The 24313-nt window shown below is 42.8% G+C and overlaps 1 protein-coding gene across 1 annotated transcript; it reads right to left on the bottom strand.

The window, feature by feature from the left end:
- Nucleotides 1-4534: 4534 nt before the first annotated feature.
- Nucleotides 4535-18194, bottom strand: LOC134445019 (NACHT, LRR and PYD domains-containing protein 1a allele 5-like). The gene is made up of 9 exons (XM_063194156.1): nucleotides 18127-18194; nucleotides 17605-17718; nucleotides 13280-13393; nucleotides 12065-12190; nucleotides 10077-10149; nucleotides 9643-9838; nucleotides 7608-8808; nucleotides 7312-7485; nucleotides 4535-4565 (listed from the first exon to the last, which is right to left on the bottom strand). Exons 1-9 carry the CDS (start codon nucleotides 18192-18194, stop codon nucleotides 4535-4537), a joined length of 2097 nt encoding a protein of 698 aa, XP_063050226.1.
- Nucleotides 18195-24313: the final 6119 nt, after the last annotated feature.

Below are 24313 nucleotides of genomic sequence, written 5' to 3'. Positions count from 1 at the left end.
CTCAACGAAGCTACTAGGGCTGTCACGGTGTGAAATTTTAGGCTCACGGTTATTGTGACCAAAATTATCACGGTTTACCGTATTATCGCGTTTTTTTGGGGTTTTTTTTAATGGTACCGCAAACCTCGAACAAAAACCTAACATTGCACAATCATTTATAGCCTAATCCACGTGTAGCCTAATAAACACAGCAACGGTATTTGAAAGCTTAGACCCTGAAGAATGTTTTAGCACTACTTTACAGATATTTGAACATATTGTTTGTGCGTTATTGTTGTTAATTCATTACAAAATGTCACGTTTCAAATTTCACCCCAAGCCCCCACTTTCACGGCGTCTCCATACCTTTCTATGATTAGACATCGAAAACGTGGATAAATCCTAGCATGTGTAGCGAGACGCACTGAGTCAAGTGCTCTGTGTTGGGCTTAGCCAATGGAGTGCGTTGCCACCCTATTTATTTGTGGGTAACTTTGAACTCGGGAGGCGCGACAATCCGTCCCCCCTCACCTTGCCGGGTCCTGTCACACCCCTTCCTGTTTGCTTGTGGCTGGTAAGCACGATTGCGTTTTGATCTTCCTGTTATTTTGCTTACCTTTTTTTTCATGTATTGCGTTCATGACCGAATCTGGTTACTTTCTCAGTGTCCCCACCGCTTGGCTCTGCGGTCTCGGTCAGCAAATGCTCAACTTTGCGAGGCGACTTCTCTGCCAGTGATTGAACCTTTTCTATGGTCGTGCCCAGCGGTGCATGTCGTGCACGGTGAATTCCCAAATGTGCTTGTGCCGTCGCTAATGAAGCACTGATGCTCTGAAGTCTACGCATTTCGCTGGGAGTAGGCGAAGTTGTGAATCACCTGGTACGTGCCATCCTTTCGATTTTTCCCTACTCCGCGTTTATTATGCATAGTGTTAATCAGGCGTTTCATTGTACTCTCTAGGTGTTGCCGGTTTTGCTCTGTTGCTGCTGCTGTTCTTGCCAACGCCAAATTCTACTGAGTGCTGCTTCGCTGGCTGGTGTAACCTTGAACTAGCCGCCTGCACTACGAGAGCCGTGACTGAAACACCAACCACTAAAGCACTTTAAACGGCCTTATCGCTTTTTAACATTTGCAGTGTGAACGTGTGTGTGTGTGTGTGTGTGTGGTTGTGTTCGTCAATTTGTGTGTGTGTGTGTGTGTGTGTGTGTGTGTGGGGATCCTTTCCTTTTTGGGTTACTAAGTTGAGGGATTTTGTTTTGTTTTTGTCCTGCTTAAGTTCCACCACTGGCAGGAGGCCCTTTTTGCCATAGCTGTAGATAGCCAGTGGGCTGTCTTATTATTGGGCCTGTGTTGTACTTTATTTTCGATTAATCGCTTTTCTTTTGTACCATTTGTTTATTTCATTTAAGGCTACAAGCGCCTTATTTATATTCATTTTTGTTTGAGACCAATCACGCCTACACCTTCCCTGTGTGGTAGCAAACAATTGTTTGTTTGTCAAGTGCATGTTAACTCTGGTGGGAGGCTTAGGTCAGCTGCGGATCATCAATGATCCAGTTTCCCCTCCCCTTAGTCTGTAACGGGCGTGATTGAGTCATTTCTTGTTTATTTGTGTTGTATTCTGACCCTCCCCTTACCTCTCCTTTTCTTCTTTATTTTACAGGTGCTGAGTGCCCAAAGCAGGGTGGCAGTAGATCCCAAAGGTGGTGGTATTTCCTGCGTATGTATGTGATCACGTATGCCAGTTTGAATTTCTTGTAGTTTAGTGTTTGCAGTGATTTTGATTTATTTACTTATTTTCCATTGGTTTGCTGTGCTGTGAGTTTTCTTTATTTTCTTTAGTTTGATTTGTAGTGAGTGTGTCACGTGTGTTTGCATGGTGTAAGCCCTCCTTCATTTCTCAGTAGCTGGCCCCCTGCTGGCAGGCCTCAGCCCTGTTCATTTTGGTCCTCCCCTCCTAGCTCCCATACACGTCCTGTCAATTACTGTGTGAGTGAAAGTGTTGAGTGAGTGAGTGATTTAATGTTGTGAACGGTACCTTTTTAAAGACATTGGCAATTGTAATAAAAATAAAGTATACCATTTTGTATTTTTCTAACTTTGGTCTCTGGTGTCATTAGTCTACGAACCTTGCGTGCCCACATTGAAGTGTGTTCTGGGTAATACTCTAGGGGTGAGAGTCCCCTGGTGGCGTAGTCGTGCAATTGTCCTCTTTAAAGAAAAATCAAATTTTATTCAACCCTTTCAACTTTACGGCCAAGGCTACACCAGCAAAATTAACTATCCATGAAGTTCGGATTGAACGTCCGAAATTCGGCGGCACGACACGAGAAAAGTAGGGCGTAAAATGTAAATGACCAGTGAGTCCATATTGGGGAGATAAGGCATAACAGATGAAGCCTATATAATTCAAAGAAAAGCGCACAGCCTACCAGAAGACGAAACTTTATTGTTGATAAGAAAGAAAAACATCTGATATTTAGTTTAAACAACGCAAGCAAGCACCACCAACTATCTAAAAAGAAGCAACGCACGCAGCAAAACAAGCAGCAAAAAGCAATGACAGATTCGGTAGTTTAAAATAAAGTGCGCCAAAGGCCAGCATCCAATTGCGAGCAGCAGCTGATTAACTAAAGCGCAGCTGATTCTTGGACTGCTGCAGGGGTTAGGTCGGCGTCAGCCAATAGGCAAAAGGGAGCGTTGACTACGTGGTCTGCCAGAACTAACGCAGGTTGCTCGATTTATACTGCTACTAATAACAGTTTGCATAAATAATACTACAACCACGTATAATGAGTGCAACACTATCATGCTGTAATTACCCCCCACCCCCCCCCCCCAAAAAAAAAAGAGGCTGCAAAAAAAGGGGGGGGGGGGCTCTCCTCCTGATTTTTTTTCTTCTAATGTGGCTCTTGAGGAAAAAATAGTGAGTATCACTGACCTAAGACTAAATCTGCGTCCCATTACTACCACTTCCACTACCACTCCCACTTGCACTTCACCTTGTTTGGAGTGAAATTCAAAAGCGAGTGTTAGGGCTCAAAACGAGTGGAAGTGGTAGTAATGGGACGCAGCTTAACTCAACGTCTCTAAAGCAGAAATGTCCAACTAAGACAAGACAGGTTAGGCATTATTACTTAGTGTGGCACATGTCATGTGGCACCAATATTTGACATTTGATGTTTGTATTGTATTTCAGTGTAGAACAAACACAAAACCCGCATACCTCAGTTTTTCCACTCTGTATTGTGAATCCTCAAGCAGAGAACAGAGCTGCTTCACTCCCGAGTCTCCTGGTATCTTCCCTCTCAGGTCCAGTTCTGTCAGCAGTAAGGGGTTTCCACCCAGAACTGAAGTCAAGTACACAAAGGCTTCATCTGCTGCATCACTAGTCAACAGCCTAGAAGTAGAAGTATACGTAAACACTCACTGTTCTATGTTTTATTGTTTACATTTATGTGATATAGGCCTAGGTTACAGTCATTGACTATCAGCAAATTATGTCTCTCAATTCAGCGGAATGTATCATTTAGGCATATTTTGAATTACCAATTGGGTTTCAAAGGCTATGGTATATCACTGTATTTATGTAGTAAGCTGCTCATGCACTATTACATGAATATAGCATTAGAACCTGAGAAAGATTCAAGAAGTTTATTGCCATGTAAACACAGTTGAGAAGTTGTTGTGGCATATCCCTAACATTAAATACATATAATTCTTTCATACATTCTTTCTTCTACAGCATGCATCTCCTTTTTTCTTTTATAACTGATTGAGTAGAAATGTATATATTAAATAACTGTAGACTTTTCCAAGTTAACATGTTCTGTCAATGATTTAGACTGTGCTTAATCCCTTTGCACAGATACTTTGTTGTCACTTTTCCTGTCAATAAAATGTTGTGAGCTGATCAGTTACATGAAACTCATGGCAATGATGCTATGATGCAGTTGAGCTGAACAGCCTGTCGGTGGACCCATCTGAAAGCTACTACATGCTTCACATGATGTACTAGGGGGGAAATATTCACAACACACACACACAGCATTATAAGATATTTTTAAATAATTGGGTGAGAAATATGAGAACGAGTTAAGTGACAAACAATGGATAACAAAAGATAAAGTAGAACTAAGACTTCACCAATGGCAACACTGCTATTCAGGAACTATTATTAAGTACATTAAGTGTGAAATGCTCTTTCTTGCCTCAGACTCTTGAGTTTACAGACAGGATCCTGCAGTAAATCAGTGAGGAGCTTCAGTTCAGCATGTCGAGGGTCGTTTCCTCTCAGGTCCAGCTCCTCCAGGTGTGAAGGGTTTGATTTGAGAGCTGTGGCCAGAGCAGCATATCCCTTTCCTTTTATGCCGCAGTCTGACAATCTGGAAAGATGACAAACATGTTCATACTGAGCTCCTCTCAAACTCTACTTGTCCCTATAGCCAACTAATATCATTGCAATTCTAACAGAATAGAGAGACAACAAAGGCCTATTGTCTAATGTTGTTTATTATTACCAGCGATTCTAAGAATATTCTCTTCTCTCTGTTGTTATATTATCAGACTGCAGTGGAAACTAGGTCTAAAGACACAATGAGATTATTCACATGAAATTCGAGATTTAATGTAATTTACCTTCCTGTAGTAAATTACCATTTGCCAAGCCATGTGATAACTGCAAAATGTCTGCAAAACATCCTTTTTTAAGATCAATCTGAATACTGGACTTCTCTCTAAACCCACATCTACTGGGGCCAACAAAGCCATTATGAATATCCACATCAATACCATTTCATGTACATTTGTTTGGTACTGTGTTTTAAAACATCCCATAATAATTGGGTGTGGTTCAGGCACATGTGAACAGGTGACATGGTCTGGATCTCAACCTAGTCCATGTGAATTGTGCAGACATATACATGTAACAGAACCTACAGTATATATGAGCTCTGAGAATTTACTTTGACGATAGCACAATTTAGTTTGGCAAGTAGGTTTGCAGGTTCTTCAAAAATAATAATGCAGGAGGCAAAGCTACAAAATGTGCAGGAATTTGAAATGAATCTAGAAAATGTTCCACTGAACATTTAAAGGTGCACTGTATAATTTGTAAGTAGTTTATTTCCAGAATTCCTTTTACCCATTAGCAAATGTTACCTTTTTCATGAATACTTACCACCAAAATTAAATTCCAATAGCCTATTCATTATGGCTGTGAAAACTGCACTTTTACATGATCTGCCTTTTTGAATTTCCAGAAATAGACATGTTTAGCTGAGAAACCTAAAGTACTTTTGTCATACTAATAAATATTAGTTTATTACTTTGTAAATATTAATCAAAATATCACATTTGGCAATAGGCAGCACAGTTTAGTTGCAATATCTACTCTGGCTACCATTGCACACAGCGTACCTTTAAATGCTGTACAGGTACAGTTCCCATAATTACAATATCATGCCCTACGTACGTAGGGGTAATCCGGTATGAAATGGGTTACGTAGTGTTAACTAGTGATGCTGAGCGATAACTTTTGCCACATACCTCACCCTCATAGGTCCCCAGCAATTTGAAATCAAGCGCTAGTTAGCCGATGCTAACATATAGTGTGTTTGCCGTGGTTAAACCGGGCATCGAATTAGCCATCCTTATAAACCTGTACTTTCCACCCATTTGCAGGCCTCAAAATTACTCAAACATTCATTCCGTAGAGTCGCGGAGTTGTTGACATGTAAATCCAGGCGCAGAGAAGTTTAATAGTGCACCGTTTGTTTAGACACAACACCATTCTAACAGGGTGTCGCAAGCGCTGATATCCAAGTGCAGAGATATAATAGAATCAGCAAAAGAGATATGTCCAGTGTATCCTATAATGACTGGCTGCAGGCTTGCAGCCGGGTCAGTGGTGACGTCAGTTCTTCTGGTCAGAAACTGCACTTGTATGGGGACCTGTGATATAGCCTACAACACATAGCATAGTCTGCATAACATAGTTTGATTACATCTGTCAATAGGTTGACCAAACACACCTCATGTCTGATCAACCAACAGGCCTCGGCTATCTTTGACAGACGGCCACATCATGTGTCGTTAATCTTTAACTTTAATTAACCCAAGGAAATGGCTCTGGTCCAGATATTTTCCATACACCACCGGCAACATTATAATGTTAGGAATGTGGCAGAAGTATGTACTGAAGGGCGACAGTACCACAGATTCTGTAAGAGACTATACGGGCTGTGGTAGTACTCCACGAATCGTGTTGCACATGCACAGAGCGGGGACACAGACTACAAAACATAACATTCGACATTAAGCAACATTATAGGCCTAGGCTACGTGTTGAAAACACGTCTTCTCAATTTAAAGTCTGAATTTCAAAGGACGAGACCGAGGATCGGATTGTTTACAATTTAGCTTGATGTCGCGGTCTTGTAGGCCTACAGACTGTCGTGTGACTCACGTGTGACATCGACACTTTCCCGGAGCAGGTCCGTGGTGACGTCACCAGTCATCAGTGTATCCAACCATGCCTGCAGTTCACCTAGAGGGCGCTGTCGAGACAGCACAGCCGATTCATTCGAATGGAGTCTGCATTCACTCGTTGGCGCCCATAGAGTGCAGTACCACCCGGAAAAGTAGTGAGTAGACACACTGGACATATCTTCTTTGCCGATTCTATCTCTGCACTTGGATATCAGCGCTTGTGACACCCTGTTGTTTCTAAACAAACTGTGCACTATCAAACTTCTCTGTGCCTGGATTTACATGTCAACAGTCCTCCCGCGACTCTATGGGATGAACATTTAAGCAATTTTGAGGCGCGCAAATGGGTGGAAAGTACAGGTTTATAAGGATGGCTACCATGAGACAAGGTATTGAAATCAGCCTCCAAAAATGATATCAGCAAACAAATTATTTTTAATATATAATCTTTCCAAATGATTTTCAACCATTTTTAACATTGTATTTGCCATTTTCGAGGGATAATTACATGCGTTTAGGGAAAGGGTTATGCCTACCTAAACAATAAATATTTTCAATTATGTTAAAGCTTGAATACAAGAATAAAAATGAACATTGTAGACTATGATATACATTGTAACAACATTCATTGACATATTGTATATATAATGGATTCAAGGACTGTCTTGAGTTTTAATGAAGAATGTTTACACTGTCAAATAACTTTAAAGAGTGGGCACAATATAGGCCTACTGTAATCTTAACCGGTTTTCAACAAAAATGCATATTTATCTGACTTATATGTTGAGAAATAAAGAGGTGTGTATTAATATTAAGTATGAATGTGTGTGAAAATGTTTAACCTCAGGGTCTCCAGTGAACAGTTTGGGTTCCTCAGGCCACTACACAGCCTCTTGACTCCGCCATCTCCAATATGGTTTCCACTGAGATCCAGATTTCTCAGCTTTGATGATTGCTTGCAGATCATGGAGGCAAGTGTTTTGCAACTCGTTTTAGTGAGCCCACAGCTATCAACCCTGAAGGAAAACAGCAACCAATGACTAGAAGCACTAATAAAAATGGATGCATAGTAGTGCTATGCCCAATGAAATTAACACAATGATTTGTTAAACCAGTCAGTTGTCAACTTTGTACTTACAGAGTTGTGTGGGATTCCTCTACTACTGGCATTAATCTCAGGAGAGCTTCATCAGATCTGACGTACTTCTTCAAGTCAAACACATCCAGATTCTGGTCTGATGTCAGCAGCACAAACACTAGAGCTGACCATTGGCCAGGCGAGAGTTGGGCTTCAGACAGGTTGCCTGCATTCAAGAACCTCTGGATCTCCTCCACTAAGGAGTGGTCATTGAGTTCATTCAAGCAGTGGAAGAGGTTGATCATTCTTTCTGATGAGGAAACATCCTTTATCTTGTCCTTAATGTACCTGATTGTTTGGTCATTGTCCATCTGCCATTTCTCCAGTTGACCTTGATGGCCAGCTAGGCCAAGAGCAGTCCTGATCTTCCCCTTGATGCCCACCTGTCCTCTACTGATCAGACCATGCAGGAGAGACTGATTTGAGTCCAGAGAGAGGCCAAGAAGGAAACGGAGGAAAAGGTCAAAGCGTCCATCTTCATGATCCAAAGCTTTGTCCACAGCACTCTTATGCAAGAGGATCATGGACTCTGCTTTTTGAGGGGCTGTTGATATTACGTCTTTCCTTCCAAATGCCATCTTCAGAAATGCATACAGGGCGGCAAGATACTCCTGGATACTGAGGTGCACAAAGGAGAACACTGTTCCCAGAAAGATCCCTGATTCTTCTCGGAAGATCTGGGTGCATACTCCTGAGTACACTGCTGCATCTTTAACATCAATGCCACATTCCCTGAGGTCGTCTTCATAAAAGATCAGATTTCCCTTTTCTAACTGTTTGTAGGCCAGCTTTCCGAGATTTAGGATCAGCTTATGGTTCCATTGTGGCTCAAGGTCATGGACATTGTCAAATTTAATGTTCTTCTGTCTTGTTTGAAAAGTCAGGAAGAATGTGTACATTTCTGTCAAAGTCTTTGGGATCTGTGTATGTCCAGAAGAAAGAATAATCTCAAGAACCGTAGCAGCAATCCAGCAAAACACAGGTATGTGGCACATGATGTAGAGGATCCTTGATGATTTAATGTGTGATATGATTCCGCTGGCAAGACTCTTATCATTGATCTTCTTCCTGAAGTACTCTTCCTTTTGGGAGTCATTGAATCCTTGCACTTCTGTCACCAGGTCAATACACTGAGGAGGGATTTTGCCAACTGCTGCTGGTCGAGAGGTTATCCAGATTAGAGAAGATGGGAACAGATTACCTAACAGTAGGTTTGTCAAGAGGACATCCAATGATTTGGCGACTTTTATATCGTGCACACTTTCATTTGCATGAAAGTTCAGTTGGAGTCGACACTCATCCAGACCATCAAAGACAAACAACACTGTAAATTTATTCTGAATGTCAACAGTTAGCTGCTTAAGCTCTGGAAAGAAGCAGTAAAGAAGGTCCATCAAAGAGAACTTCTTGTTTCTCATGTGGTTGAGCTCCCTGAAGTATAATGGGAAGATGAAATTGATCTCTTGGTTGTCGTTTCCCTCTGCCCAGTCTAGGACGTACTTGTGCACAGAGATAGTTTTGCCAATGCCAGCCACCCCCTTTGTGAGAACTCTTCTGTTTGGTTTGTGTTGATCAGGAGAGGGTTTAAAGGGTTTAAAGATGTCGGCACACTTGATAGGTTTGTCCTGCCCAGCTAAACTCTTGAACTTGGACTCAATCTGTCTGACTTCATGATCCTCATTGACTTTCCCACTTCCTCCCTCTGTGATGTACAGATCTGTGTAGATATTTTGCAGCAGAACAGAGCTTCCATGTTTGGCTATGCCTTCCAACACATGCTGGTACTTGTTTTTAAGATTTATTTTCAAGTAATTCTGACAAACAAAGTTCAACTCATCTATAGGAAAAAAAAAAGACACATCATTTTGTCAGACCAGACAAAACCATAACAAAAATAAAGACATGAAATGGTGCGCGCGCGCGCGCGCGCACACACACACACACACACACACACACACACACACACACACACACACACACACACACACACACACACACACACACACACAGTAGAAACAGAAGAAACAGTTCTTACTTTCATTCAGTTTATCAGCAAGATCCTGGTACTCCATCTTACGAAGGAAGTGCAGCGCCATCTTGAGAACCCCTTCTCTGGCATCAGTTTCGTCCTCTGATATTTTGGTGAAGTTTTCCTTGGAGTCTAGACTAAAGCTGTGTTTAAATCTCTGCAGCTCGTTCTTTACAAAAGTGAAGATCTTCTCCTCAAGCACCTAACACACACCCGGACACAACAACACTGAATTCAGAGAATCCGAAAACTTGCTGCTGAGAGCTGAACATCAAAATGCAGCATCATTGCATACTAACAAGTCAAGAGTAGCTTGATCAATACAACAGCATGTTGAAACTGGCCAAACGTGTCCTTTATGTAAGTTACTTACTTCAAAAGTGAAGCAGAAGTGACCAAGCAAGAAAGCCAAGTCAGATGGAAAATCCAAGATCCCTTACCTTGAAAATATGAGATAGATCCAACATCTTGGCCTGTCCATCGCTGTCTTGTTCCCATCCTACTTCTTGTTCCCTGATGACAAAGGAGAGAGAACAACTGAGGCCCAGTTCGATTCTCAGATGGGCTCTTATGGGGTATTGAGTTTGGAGTAGATGTGAGTATTTAATCAATATAACAGTCTCCATGAGGGGTCCCCATGGGAATCACAGCCACAGCGCCAAACCAAATTCACCATCTCTCTTCAGAAGGCAATAAGTGATCCACCTCAGCCTGGCAAACACTCATTTCAAGAGTACAGTCTGCCACTGTGTTCTCAGCAAAGCTGTGGAACCGGCAGTTGGCATTCAAACCAACCGTATGCAAACGGTTTAATTGCCACAGACGAAAATAGGAAAAACCAAAATACACTCATCATGAGGACATCATGAAAATGAAATACGTTTTTAGTGTGGTAGTAGCAAAGAAGACTCTTTGTTCATTTGTAGTGTGGCAGCTAGCTCATAAACAGGGTTTGCTAACGTCCTGTAGAGTTTGAATGGGTGTGGCCGACAGTTGCTAAGCTAGCTGTTAATATGGCCATTATATGTATCAATTGTATTTAAAAACAGCTTCTGTCTGTTTGTTTGTTTTGGAGTCTTGTGGTTGAAGGATGGATTTATAATAATCTCGAACTAGGGTCAAATTGCCTGGAATTTTAGTTTTTCTAGAGGTTTTGTCTTCTCTATGTAACGATTGGCAGCTGGCAGAAGTTGATGGTAGAACATTAGCTAACCTCCCTCCCAGAGACCCATACAGATGCAGTAAATTTTGGCTATCAGCCTAGAGCTTTATCTCAGTGGTATACAGTACCTGTACCTGCCATCCTATAGCTTTATCTTAGTGGCATGATACCTGTGCTTGCCATCCTAGAGATTAATCTGGTGTGATACCTGTACCTGCCATCCTAGAGCTTTATCTTAGTGGCATGATACCTGTGCTTGCCATCCTAGAGCTTTATCTCAGTGGTATGATACCTGTGTCTGCCATCCTAGAGATTTAGCTCAGTGGTGTGATACCTGTACCTGCCATCCTAGAGATTTATCTCAGTGGTGTGATACCTGTGCCTGCCATCCAGACTTTAGCTCAGTGGTATGATAGCTGTGCCTGCCATGCCAAACTGGAGCATTCACTGAAAGTTTACAAGTTTGAGCCCCTCGAGGTGGACTGTACAGGGTGTCTTCGATTAGATGTAGTTGTCTACATTATTCAATCCTCCCAAACCCAGTTTGCCCTCAGGCTCCACATCGTCACAGCAGCTTCATGGAGGTTAACTAGCCACATGTACTGTAAACTCATCACTTCAGCTGAGGTGAACTGCATTGTGGGATGCAGATGGTGAGTGCTGGTGTTTCTGCTGCCTACCTTTCCTCTTCTGCCATGCGAGGGGGTTCGTCTTTTGATACATCACTCCTCATGGATGGAGCTCTGGACACACCAGAGTCTAGTGACTGACCACTCCTAGCTGGGACTCTAGACCGGAGGCAGACAGAGATTTGTTATTTGTGTGTGTGTGTGTGTGTGTGTGTGTGTGTGTGTGTGTGTGTGTGTGTGTGTGTGTGTGTGTGTGTGTGTGTGTGTGTGTGCGTGCGTGTGTGTCTGTGTCTGTGTCTGTGTGTGAGAGTGTGCATGTCTGTGTGTGTGAGGAATGACTACTGGTGTGTCTGCTGCCTACCTGTCCTCTTCTGCCATGCGAGGGGGTAGATCTCTTGATACATCACTCCTCATGGATGGAGCACTGGACACACCAGAGTCTAATGACCGACCACTAGGTGGAACTCTAGACCCAAGGTAGACAGAGATTTTGTTATTTGTGTGTGTGTGTGTGTGTGTGTGTGTGTGTGTGTGTGTGTGTGTGTGTGTGTGTGTGTGTGTGTGTGTGTGTGTGTGAGCGCGCGCGCCTGTGTGCACACGTGCATGTGGAATGACTACTGATGCTTCATCTGCTTACCTTTCCTCCTCTGCCATTTGAGGAGGGTCGTCTTTTGACAAATCACTCCTCATGGATGGAGCTCTGGACACACCAGAGTCTAGTGACTGACCACTCCTAGCTGGGACTCTAGGTAAAGCAGGGTCCCTAGAATGATGGGTCATAAAAGACAGAGGACAAGGAGAATGCATTTCAGTTCATAACTGATGTTATTCATATCACTTCACCAAAACAGAAAAAAATAACGAGTGTCTGTGATTATTACTAAAGTGGTTTCCCTACCACATTTTATGAAGTAAACCCTATATTACCCAGACTGCAAAGAGATAGTGTCTTCCTTTGTTCAGTTATAAGCAAACCACAAATCGCCTGCCGACACATTACGAGAGTGGGGATGTTGCCCTGAATTTTTTTCTCGTACCGTCAAAGCTTTTTGCGGTTCAAACGAGTGGCTGCTTTTGTTTGTTGTATATTAGTAGTGCTGGCTGGAATCCACCAAGATGGAAAGTTACAGGTGTATGCCGCGTCCATGCTAGGAATCGATAAGAGGTAAAGAGGCGAACAATTCCATGGAATTGAGACGCATTGAACCAGTTCTCGGTTCCCATCCCTATGCAATGCTTGACTAAAGTAACAAAAAGAGGCCAGCTCCTCTCTTTATCCTTTGTGTCAAGTACTGGTGAAGTTACCTTGGTAGTAACCTTGGGTGTGAACACGGTAAGTAAAAGAATGATGTGAATATGAGAAATTTAAATATAACTCAACAGACAAGATTAAAACAGCAGATGCGCAACACAGATTTCCAATGGCTTGGTTATACACCTTACACATACTCTAACAACGTTTGTCATTGGGGGCATTCCACAATAAATTGTCACTTTGGGACGAGACATCAGAATGGAATTTAACTGACTTTGTGATTAAGTTGTAGGACAGACATCAATATTGAGTGAACTAAAGACTTCATCATTTGATTGGGGGAAAAGACAATATTTGTTACTCTAAATTTGTTTGTTACTATACCTTATACAATAGTTAGATCCGGTCAATTTATTTTGCGATATCTGATTGGATGAGACGCGTTCTACTGGCATCTTGCACAGTGTACCTTTCACATATAGGTTTAGGTTTACATTAAACATGTGAGTACATATCCACAAACCTATGATTGTGGTGCTCTACAGTGTGAAATCAGACAGATCTAAACATCAGCCAAGGCGGTGATGCTTAACATACCTTAGTTGAGGTGTAGGCCCCGCCCCTTTGAACCTGAGGGGCTCATCCATTGACTGGTCACTCCTCATGGACACACAACTTCCTGTAGGAGACCCTGGTCTCTTCTCAATACCACTAAGGCACAGAGAGAAAAGAGTTTTAGAAACCAAGATTCAGAGAGTAGGATGTTGGTACAGTATATAGATCTTGTTACATCCAGTTACACCACTAAACAGCTGAGAGAGAGAGAGAGAGAGAGAGAGAGAGAGAGAGAGAGAGAGAGAGAGAGAGAGAGAGAGAGAGAGAGAGAGAGAGAGAGAGATAATGTGTGTGTGTGTGTAGGGGGGGGTGGAGGGGTTGAGAGACAGAGAGAGAGAGAGAGAACAACCATATCTCTTTCAATTCGTGGAGTTTTCACGAAAACAATAACTTTAATTTTCGTGGTGCATTCACGTTATTGCCCGTTTATCGTGGTTGGGCAACGAAACGCTGCCTATTCATTTGAATTGCCCGACTGCTGCCTAGCGACCCACTAGTTTGACGCCCTTTCGGTACCGTCACATGGTAATCAAACATTTCAAACAAGCAATTTAGGGTTAGGGTTAGAGTTAGGGTTAGGGTTAGGTTTAGGTTTAAGTTTAGGATTAGGGTTAGGGTTAGGTTTAGGGTTAAGTAGGGTTAAGGTTAGGTTTAGGTTTAGGGTTAGAGTTAAGGCTAGGGTTAGGGTTAGGTAAGTAGGTAAGTTAGGTAAGTACTGAAAAGGCGTCAAATTAATGAGTCCCGAGTGTATCAGCAGTGTTCTGTCAGCACCCCCTCCCCGCCCCTGCAGACGCTTGGATAACCATAGCAGCAGTCGGGCAATTCAAATGAATAGGCAGCGTTTCGTTGCCCAACCACGAAAAACAGGCAATAACGTGAATGCACCACGAAAATTAAAGTTATTTTTTTCGTGAATACTTCACGAAATGACAGAGATAGGGCTCGAGAGAATGTGTGTGTGTGTGTGTGTGTGTGTGTGTGTGTGTGTGTGTGTGTGTGTGTGTGTGTGTGTGTGTGTGTTTATAGTCTATTTACTCTTTATAAAAAAATAAATTAAAAAAACCTAACCCCTCTTTGCAACTACACTTGTTGTTCTGTATATCTCCTGTACACTTTGTATTTGCTTATGATGTTGGCTTGATTATGTCCTCTTTTCAAAGTCGCTTTGGTTATAAAGTGTCTGCCAAATGCAATGTGATGTAATGTAATGTAATGTAATGTGTGTGTGTGTGCGTGTGGGTCTGTGTGTCTGTGTCTGTCTGTGTCTGTCTGTGTAAGGCTGTCCTGTGTGTGTCTGTCTGTTAGGCTGTAAGGCTCTACCCTTCCAGGACTTTTACCCTGTGTGTGTCTGTGTGTGTGTGTGGGGTGGGGGGGGGGGGGGGGGGGGGGGGGGGGGGGGGGGGTGAGAGAGAGAAAGACAGAGAGAGAGAGAGAGAGAGATTGTGCGTGCGTGCGTGCGTGCGTGCGTGCGTGCGTGCTTGCGTGCGTGCGTGCGTGGGTCTGTCTGTCTATCTGTCTGTCCTGTGTGTGTAAGGCTGTCCTGTGTGTGTGTGTGTGTGTGTGTGTGTGTGTGCGTGCGTGCATGTGTCTGTCTGTCTATCTGTCTGTCTGTGTAAGGCTGTCCTGTGTGTGTCTGTGTGTGTCTGTGTAAGGCTGTCCTGTGTGTGTCTGTGTAAAGGGGGATTCATACTTGTCGTGACTGGCGCTACCCTCCTTCATACTTCACTCGCGACCTCACTCGCGACCTCACTTGCGCCGTCACGTGACCCAAAATGACGTCACACGCCGTGGCGCGAGCTGCCGTGGCGCGACGTCGTGCACCCCACATTTTTTGTAACTTGTCGTGCGCCACCAGCGACGTTGCAGGTAGGCAGACAAAGCAGGAGTTGCGAAGTCAGGCTACAACTACTGTAGGCTACTACAGAATGGATCCTGCATCATTTTGAGGATAATAAAATGTCCTAGAGAGCAGCCGCGTCGTTAGACCATTTTTACCCGGGCACGTGCCCTGGTGTGGACCTGCGGTGCCAGCCTATAATGGGCACTGATTTTTTAATTAATTAATTTATTTATATCTTTATTTTTTATTATTTAAATCTGGCTCATCTGGTAATATACAGAATACATGCTTGCATTATTTTTTTCTCTTAAAATAGGCCTATAGCCTACTACACTTAAGTTAGAATTTAGGCTAAATCTGACACGGATGCAGCAGCTTGATCAGAATGCACTTGCCACCACGGCCATTCGTACTCGGAGCATGTAGCCGGAGAGTTGCCTGTTGGCTAATACCATGCAGGAGTTTTTCCCATAGCCTACTATCTTTAAGAAACACGACAGGCATACTAGTTATCCTAGTGAAGACACACTAAAACATTGATTATAATATAACCTAGTTATTTGGCACCCTGAAGAAATTGACTATTTGAATAATGAATTACGTGGTGAATTAGGCCTACATGGTGCCCCCCCTCATTGGATGACCGCTGCAATGAAATGTTCTTCATGATAACAAGAGATTTGGGCAGCACATGAAAATGTTGGCTTTTTGAACCGAAACTGACCAACACAGCGACCATTCACTCCGGTCGGTGTGAAGTGAAGTAAACAGTAGGCCTAAGCGTTATTTTTTGTTATCATCTGTAAACTAAGCATAGCATGTCAATCAAATGTGTGTAGAACATGTTTCATCTAGGCTAATAACGCGAAGGGGCGTCTCTGAAGTGGTGTTAGCCTATGTGGTCACGTCTGTTATGCTACAGTAGCCAGGCAGTTCGCTCATAATATAGGACCTGTTGATCAGAGAAAGATCACAAATGTCGGCTTCACCAACTATTTGCCATGTTGTGCTGTTTCTCAATTCGTTACGTTCGTGTTTTCAGGGGGTTATGATGCCGTGATGTACCCCAACTTGTCTTGTCAGCTTTGCTAGCTATCGGCATATTTTTTTGACATATTGACAAAGTTGCCTGCAACCAATGACCCCGCTGTTATAGCCTAGGCTACTAGCGCACTATAACGGAATACAACACTCGTAGAAAGCAGTTTTGTAGGCTATGCTGTTGCTTTTAAAAAATAGCCCAGCGCATGCTTGAATGAGCCGTCGTCCAGGCAAGTTGGAGGCTGGCTGGCTTAATGCAGCCCAAGCACACGTTGGTCTCAGAGTTGAAAATGAACGATTCTGAAATGATTCTCATTCTGGTGTCTGCTGCTCGAGTGGTCTTACAGACAAAAGCACACACATTAAGGTGGCATGATAACATCCTACAGGTGGTTACTTTTAAGACCGAAACATAATGCCGTGAACTAGCCAACTATTCGATTGAATGCATCACATAGCCTACGCAATGCCCATGTGTGATATAATGATACTCTGGCTCCCCCTCTTGACGTGAACATGCACCGGCACACACAGACACGCGCACACGACATAGGCCTACACACACACACACACACACACTGACAGGTGAGACTCAGCTGACAATGTAGTTAGCTACTGTGAGTTGTATTGCCCTACATATAGATTTGATGAATTTTTCTTTTAAAAAAATGATTGGCCAATTTTTTTTAAGCTTGCGCGCTTCGCGCACTCTGCGCGCTCGCATGCATTTCTTTTTGGTGCCCTTTAGTGCCCCTGTATAGTGTTGGGTCTGCTGACGCCCCTGCTAGAGAGTTATTTTATCTTCTCTCTTAAATGTTGTTCAGTGAAACAATTGTTTACTTTGTTCAGAAGCACATTGTGTTCGGCGATCTATTTATAAATTCTGCCGCCAGAACAATGCTCTCACATGGTCTTGGAATGATCTGGCAATGTAGGCTACAACAAAAAATATATGTTTCAATGTGGTAAGTCACAAGTCAGACGTTCAGTAGCCCTACAGCAGCCGTGTTTGGCTTTCTATTTTATACATCCGTAGAACTCACGCTGCGAGTTGCGAAAGATACTGCCGTTTCTCTCATGAACAGCAGAGGGCACTTCCGACAATGCGAGCGAAAGCGCTTTTGAAGTATGAATAGTCTGTCGCAAGTGATGACGTCATTAATGGTTCTCGCGCCACTCGCGCCAAAGTGTGCACGTGAAGTATGCAGAGCCCTTAAGGCTGTCCTGTGTGTGTCTGTGTAAGGCTGTCCTGTGTGTGTCTGTGTGTGTCTGTAAAGCTGATTGCTGTACTCAAGTTTGTGCTATATGTTTACTGCAATGTGCAAAGATGTGAATGAGGTCTTTTTTGTATTTTTTGTATTTGTGCATTTTAGTGCAATGTAATCTGACACACACCTTCGGGATTAATAAAACTACTCTAACATACCTTAATTGAGGTGCAGGCCCCGCCCCTTTGAACTTGAGGGGCTCATCCATTGACTGGTCACTCCTCATGGACACACAACTTCCTGTAGGAGACCCTGGTCTCTTCTCAATACCACTAAGGCACAGAGAGAAAAGCGTTTTAGAAACCAAGATTCAGAGAGTAGGATGTTGGTACAGTATATAGATCTTGTTACATCCAGTTACACCACTAAACAGCTGATGTTTTAACCTAAATATGAAAGAATTGTTAGTGATGAATCTAATGTAAAACTTGCTGAAGATAAACATTGAATCCACATCAACCCTTTGGACTTACACGGGTTTCGGTGTGAATGATTATATATATATATTTGGAGTGAAGTTGAAAATGTTCTATTTTCCTGAAGCTGAGATAGTCTTGAGTCATTGTTATCTGTGAGGTTGACCATCATGATGTTCCAGAGTTGTACTAAATAGAATTCATTAGCTCTGTCTAGTCCTCTGTTGTCTGACTGTAGCTGAGATTGTATTGAGTCCAAGTTACCTGTGAGGTTGACCGCCACCCTTCGGCTCCTGTCCCGGCTGGGACTCCTGGTTGCCAGGGGAACTCATCCTGAGGAGCCTGTACTGACCCTTTCCTCCACCAGATGGCAGCACCTCACCTCATTGCCTGGTCAGGAGACACACATATGAAATACCAGATTCAGTATACTGTATGTGTATATCTAACAGAATAAAATAACTGTTCTTTACACATTGCAGAGTACCTGATTGGCTTTTCTGCATTTTGCTTTGGGAGAGTGGCGTATCCGAATGTCTTTCAGACCCTTGTGTGAGCTCACAAAAGTGAGTGGAAATACAACTGGTGAGTACTCTGCTGTGTGTGGAGCATAGCAAAAGTGGATATTACATACAAATCAAAATGTTCAGCAGCCATAATAATATTAAAAAACAAACATTTAAATTGCTTAATACAGCTAGCCCATTTGTATTTATTTAGTCCACGTTTCTCCCTCGGAGTGTTATTTTCCCTCCCACACAGCAGAGTACTCGCTAGATCCTGTTGTGTTTCCACTCAGTTTTGATGCAGATGCCACATTACATTACACTTGGCAGATGCTTTTGTACAAAGCGACTTACAAACGAGGACAAAATTACAGCATACAGTACATAACCATGGTTTAAATATGGTTTAAATATAGTATACCCTTTGCAAGCTACCAACTACAGTTCCTGTGTGAGCTCTGTCCTGTGTCTTAAAGGCTAGGCCTCTGTCACAGCACCATAAAGGACTTCTTCACATTTATGGCACCCCCCTAATCATGATACAGGTGCCACATGCTGTCAGTGTGGAACACGCCACAACGGAATTGTTTTCTGTGATGGACACACGGAAGTGCTTTCTACATTCCCACACAGCCTGATAATGAAGCCTAATACTAAATATAGCCATATCATCAAGGTAAGCCATATCATCAAGGTAAATATGGTCAGTTCCAAGCCTGACTGAGGGGAGTGGGTGCCCCTGCCGTTCATAGTCCCTTGGACTTGTAATTGAGCATGGGACACAAGCATGAACTTGATCATCCCGTAAAAAGGATTACCCTAGCCCACCATGTCATCAAGATATAATACAGTATAACTACATATAGCCATATCATCAAGGTATGTATGCGGTCAGTTCCAAGCCTGACTCAGGGGAGTGGACACCTCTGCTGTTCATAGTCCCTTGGACTTGTAATTGGGCATGGGACACAAGCTCGGACTTGATCACCCCGTAAAAAAGGTGCCCTCAACCTTTAAAAACCTACATATCTAAGCCTGCAAAGCACATAAAAATAATAGAATATATTCATTCAGCTCTAATATACCTACACGTTTAATAAACAAAATACTAAAATCACTCAAATCTTATGAGGCAGAATGCTGCCTCCATGCAGCTCCAGGTGTCTATCAATGTTGCGTATACGATACGATACGATACGATACGAAGGCACTTTATTGTCAGTTCACACTGATATTACGTTTTCATCCCTGAACAAGACTCATTAAGACAGGACATACACATCACATCACAAGAATATTGCACAACTGACAAAAAGAAAAAAACAGCAGCTTGTACTAGTAGCCAAGATAACACAGGCCTATACAGACATACGTACATGAAAGCGTGACAGTGAAAGCCCCATTGGGAAACTCAAACTCCCATTGTCATTGTGACACAGCACTACACAGCACACAAGTGATCACTGCACACGGCACACAACAAAATTGCATTTATGCCTCACCCGTGCAAGGGGGCAGCCCTCAATGGCACCCCAAGGGAGCAGTGCGACGGGACGGTACCATGCTCAGGGTACCTCAGTCATGGAGGAGGATGGGGGAGAGCACTGGTTAATTACTCCCCCCACCCCTCAGTCATGGAGGAGGATGGGGGAGAGCACTGGTTAATTACTCCCCCCACCCCTCAGTCATGGAGGAGGACAGGGGAGAGCACTGGTTAATTACTCCCCCCCATCCCCAGTCATGGAGGAGGACGGGGGAGAGCACTGGTTAATTACTCCCCCCACCCCTCAGTCATGGAGGAGGACAGGGGAGAGCACTGGTTAATTACTCCCCCCACCCCTCAGTCATGGAGGAGGACGGGGGAGAGCACTGGTTAATTACTCCCCCCCACCAGTCATGGAGGAGGATGGGGGAGAGCACTGGTTAATTACTCCCCCCACCTCAGTCATGGAGGAGGACGGGGGAGAGCACTGGTTAATTACTCCCCCCACCAACCTGGCAGGTCATATTGATAAGACACTGGTAAAAACAATATTTCCTATTTTCCTATTTTCTAACTTTCTTTTAAGGAAAGCACATTAATATTCTCTGCATTTTCTGTACTCATTTTCTTCCTGATGGTGGCGATTCCGAATATATAAATCCTTTTCACATTTAAAATCATTTTTCAGTTAAGAAATCACAATACCCACCCCACTGAGTGGTATTGATATCTTTATTATCCATTTTTGTAGTTAAAGGAATATTGTATATAGAGCCTCCTGGGGACTGCCTCCAATGGCCTGACGTCACGTACAGGCAGAGCCTCAAAACCAGACAGACAACATACTCCACTGTGCTCTGTCCAATCAGAGTGCCTGTCCAATCAGAGTCAATGTCTAACTGCCATTTTAGCCAGATGCCATTTTATATAGCCAGAGCCTCAAGCTACCAAACAAAGCTCACATTTGAATTTTGTCCTAGCCAGGGCTTGAGTTGTAGGGGTATGGGGGAAGCATCCCAATGCATATGGTCTAAAATTATCCCCCAAAAAGAAAACAGGTCAAAAATCATCCCCCTATAAAACAAGCCTCCCTTCTTCACATATTGTGTTAACATTGCACTTCTAACAACTACATTTTCAAAACTGTCACGGGGAAGAAGCACCCAAACCCCCACTAATCACATTCCATCTCTGACCATGCCCCCTGGTTTGATTTTACAACTGGACCACTGGTCCTAGCGCTAGAATAGAGGAGTCCTTTATAGTTTTATGGCGCCTCCATTATGACGCAGATACCACAAGCCTGATAACATGAGGGCAGCGTGAACACGACAACTAGCTCAACATACCGGTACTGTACTTTATAGTCAACAAGGTCACTATGGCTTTACTAACACCAAACACACTACATACAGTACTCCTTAAATAGCCACTTAAATGTAGGCCTGCATAGAATTCGAGACGATTCGTCTAATGAATTGTTGAGAGGGGACCATTCGAACAAAACGTTGGACCATTCGTAGAAGGCATGGGGCGTTTCGTGCAGTACCTGAGGATTTTTCGTCGAAGACCTAAGGACGTTACGTTCAATCCATGCAGACCTTTCGTGTAACTGGGCAGATGTTTAGTTTAGTCTGCCTATTTTATTAGCCTATTATTTTTTATATTTTATCAAACTTGTGTGCCTACCACCACAATGCAATGAAAACAAAAATCGAACCATGTAGAAAGTGCGTGCGTCTCTATTTTTTTAAAATTAATTATTAATTTTAGTTCAGGCTGCTTTTTTTTATCATTAGGCCTATTTTATAGCCTATTTTATATATACTATATTGTAACGGACTGCCTCTGCCTCCTCCGGAGTGAGATAACAGCGTTACCCCCTGTGAACTACACGCGCAGCCTATAAAATGGAGTTAATTTCAAATGGCGGGTGAGACTGTCAGGAAGCAACAAGCCGAGAGAGCAAGAGAGAGGGAACCATGAAGTGTGCGCCGAGAAGATCACCATTCGCAAGAATCGCTAAAGCCAGACATTGATGTGAGCTGTTCCAAATTGAGAGGGTTTTGCAAAAGTGCACTACTGAACGTAAGAAAAGATATTCGTTGTGTTGATATGAATTATTTCTAATGTGTTGGTCACTGATTTTTATTCATTTTTGGAAAGGTAACGGCAGTCTTGCTGCCTGGCTGGCGCCCATCTCATAACTACAGTCGTTTGCACCACTACAATATCAACGAAATGTTTTAAAATGTACGACATCAATTTAAAGGTAGGCCTAAGGGATAATGTATTGTCCACACATGAATAAGAAAATGTTTCCCTACGGGGCGAATAACACCCCCGACGCCGAAGGCGGAGTGCTGTTATCTCTGAAGGGAAATGTATTTTCCGTAGTCACGTGTGGACAATACATTATCCCGCTTATCCCGCCTTTACCAACATTAAACTATAAAGCATACATAGTTAACCATAGTTTATAGCGTGCGCAAAGAAAGATAGTTCGTGGAACGCTCATAATTTAAACAGGTTAACAAGCAACATGGTTTGGCTACTTTCTAACTTGTTACAGCCACATTGCGCTTCAAACTGTTTGCAGGCTGCCTCGTTCACCGCGCGATATCTACTAAACTCGGGTTCATAACATGATCATTTCTATCTAATCGGCACAGTATTCCAGAAAAAAGCATAGACAACCCAAACACTGATGTGCGCCCTGACCACCATCATTAGCCTATCGACCCTGATACAGGCAGAGCCTATCAAAGGGCGTTGAACACAATGGCTATGGACCTTTTCAGTAGGCTATGGTTGGGGAAGTAGGGCCTGCGTCGTGATTCACCGTTGGTGTTTGTATCAGCACGCCAAAAGTTACCTCACTAACGTTAATGATGTTCTTTGCTGAGTAACCTAGCCAAATATATCCAGATAATCGTGAATTATGCAAAATAAAGTCTGCCAACATGTATTGCCATTCTAGGAGCGATAAGGAGAATGCCGCACAGGCGCGGAGAAAGGGTTCCTTTGACACAGAGAATGCTCTGTGTGGCTGCGCACATGCAGTGTTTAGTTTGCAGGTTTCAGGCAAATAATGGTGATCGATACGCCCTAGGTCCATAAGACTAACAGTAAAACAGGGACAATGACAAAAGGGATGAATTGCTTGAGGAAATCAAAAGGGACAGAGCGAAGTTATGACAACAAATTGACGTGCACCATTATGCAAGGCTACATGTAGCCTAGTTATGATGGGTTAACCACTCAGTTACCGTTGCATTCATAATATGTAGCCTATGATAAAGATGACTTCAGCGCAGGATATCAGAAATAAACAAGACAGCGCAGATGGCTTTTAATTTTTAACATGGCCACATTATGCGTCAATACGCCAATGCGTATTAGGCTATTTATCATGAAACCTCAAATCGGAAGTAGCCTTATCTTGTACCCAGCACTTTTCAAACCTTACTCGGGTTTATGGTAATTGTCCGGGAGTCGCACACTGGAGCTGAATGCAGAATCAAAAGCTGCCATTTACAATTGTCCTAAGACGTCAAACTGGTCCTGGATTAACGCATCACTGTTACGTTATTTGTTCTACTGTACGCATAGGCCTATATTCGTTATAAAAAACAGATATCTTAGAATGAAGTCTTATGAATGGTCCACCATGCTTAATTCCATAAAGCATGCCAAATGAACTTGAAAGAAATGCGAAATGAAAACAGCGTGTCAATGCAAGCTCTTTTTAAAAAAAAATCATAAATACAGTATGAAATAGTGATGTGAGCTGTTCCAAATTGAGAACAAGCGCACAAGTCTGCAAACAAGGGTTTTGCAAAAGTGCACTACTAAAAATAAGACAAGATATTCGTTGTGATGATCTGAGTTATTTCTAATGTGTTGGTCACTGATTTGTATTCATTTTTGGAAAGGTAACGGCAGTCTTATTGCTGCCTGACTGGCGCCCATCTCATAACTTAAAACTAAAGTCGGTTGCACCGCTACAATATCGACGATTTTTTTTAAATGTAGGCCTACAACAGCTTTAAAGGTAAGGGATAATGTATTGTCCACACGCAGTGGTAGAACGCAGGTATATGGAGTATACCCACTTCTACATTTTAGGGGATTCAGTATACCAACTTAAAATTGATTGATCCATTATTTAGAATGGCATAAATATATACAGTATACCCACTTCAAAAAATGCGAGAATATACAGTATACCCACTTCAAAAAAGTAGACTACACCTAGACTACAAATATTTTCCTACGGGGCGAATAACACCCCCAATGCCGAAGGCGGAGTGCTGTTATTCCGCTTCGAAGGAAATATATTTTCCGTAGTCACGTGTGGACAATACATTATCCCGCTTATGCCGCCTTTACCAACATTAGAAAGCATACATAGTAAACCAGTAGTTTATAGTAACATGTTTATTGCCATTTTATAGCGTGC

Source organism: Engraulis encrasicolus, unplaced genomic scaffold (genome assembly GCF_034702125.1).
Source record: "Engraulis encrasicolus isolate BLACKSEA-1 unplaced genomic scaffold, IST_EnEncr_1.0 scaffold_92_np1212, whole genome shotgun sequence".
NCBI lineage: Eukaryota > Metazoa > Chordata > Actinopteri > Clupeiformes > Engraulidae > Engraulis > Engraulis encrasicolus.
This window is presented reverse-complemented; position numbering and strand designations above follow the sequence as displayed.

Bases quoted from the DNA above. Each gene is read 5' to 3' on its own strand.
- LOC134445019 (XM_063194156.1), bottom strand. From the start codon at position 18,194: ATGAGTTCCCCTGGCAACCAGGAGTCCCAGCCGGGACAGGAGCCGAAG. The intron at 10,150-12,064 runs GTAAGCAGATGA...CTTTGTCATCAG, and splicing joins CAAATGGCAGAGGAGGAAAG to GGAACAAGAAGTAGGATGGG. The intron at 9,839-10,076 runs GTAAGGGATCTT...GGTGTGTGTTAG, and splicing joins ATCTATCTCATATTTTCAAG to GTGCTTGAGGAGAAGATCTT.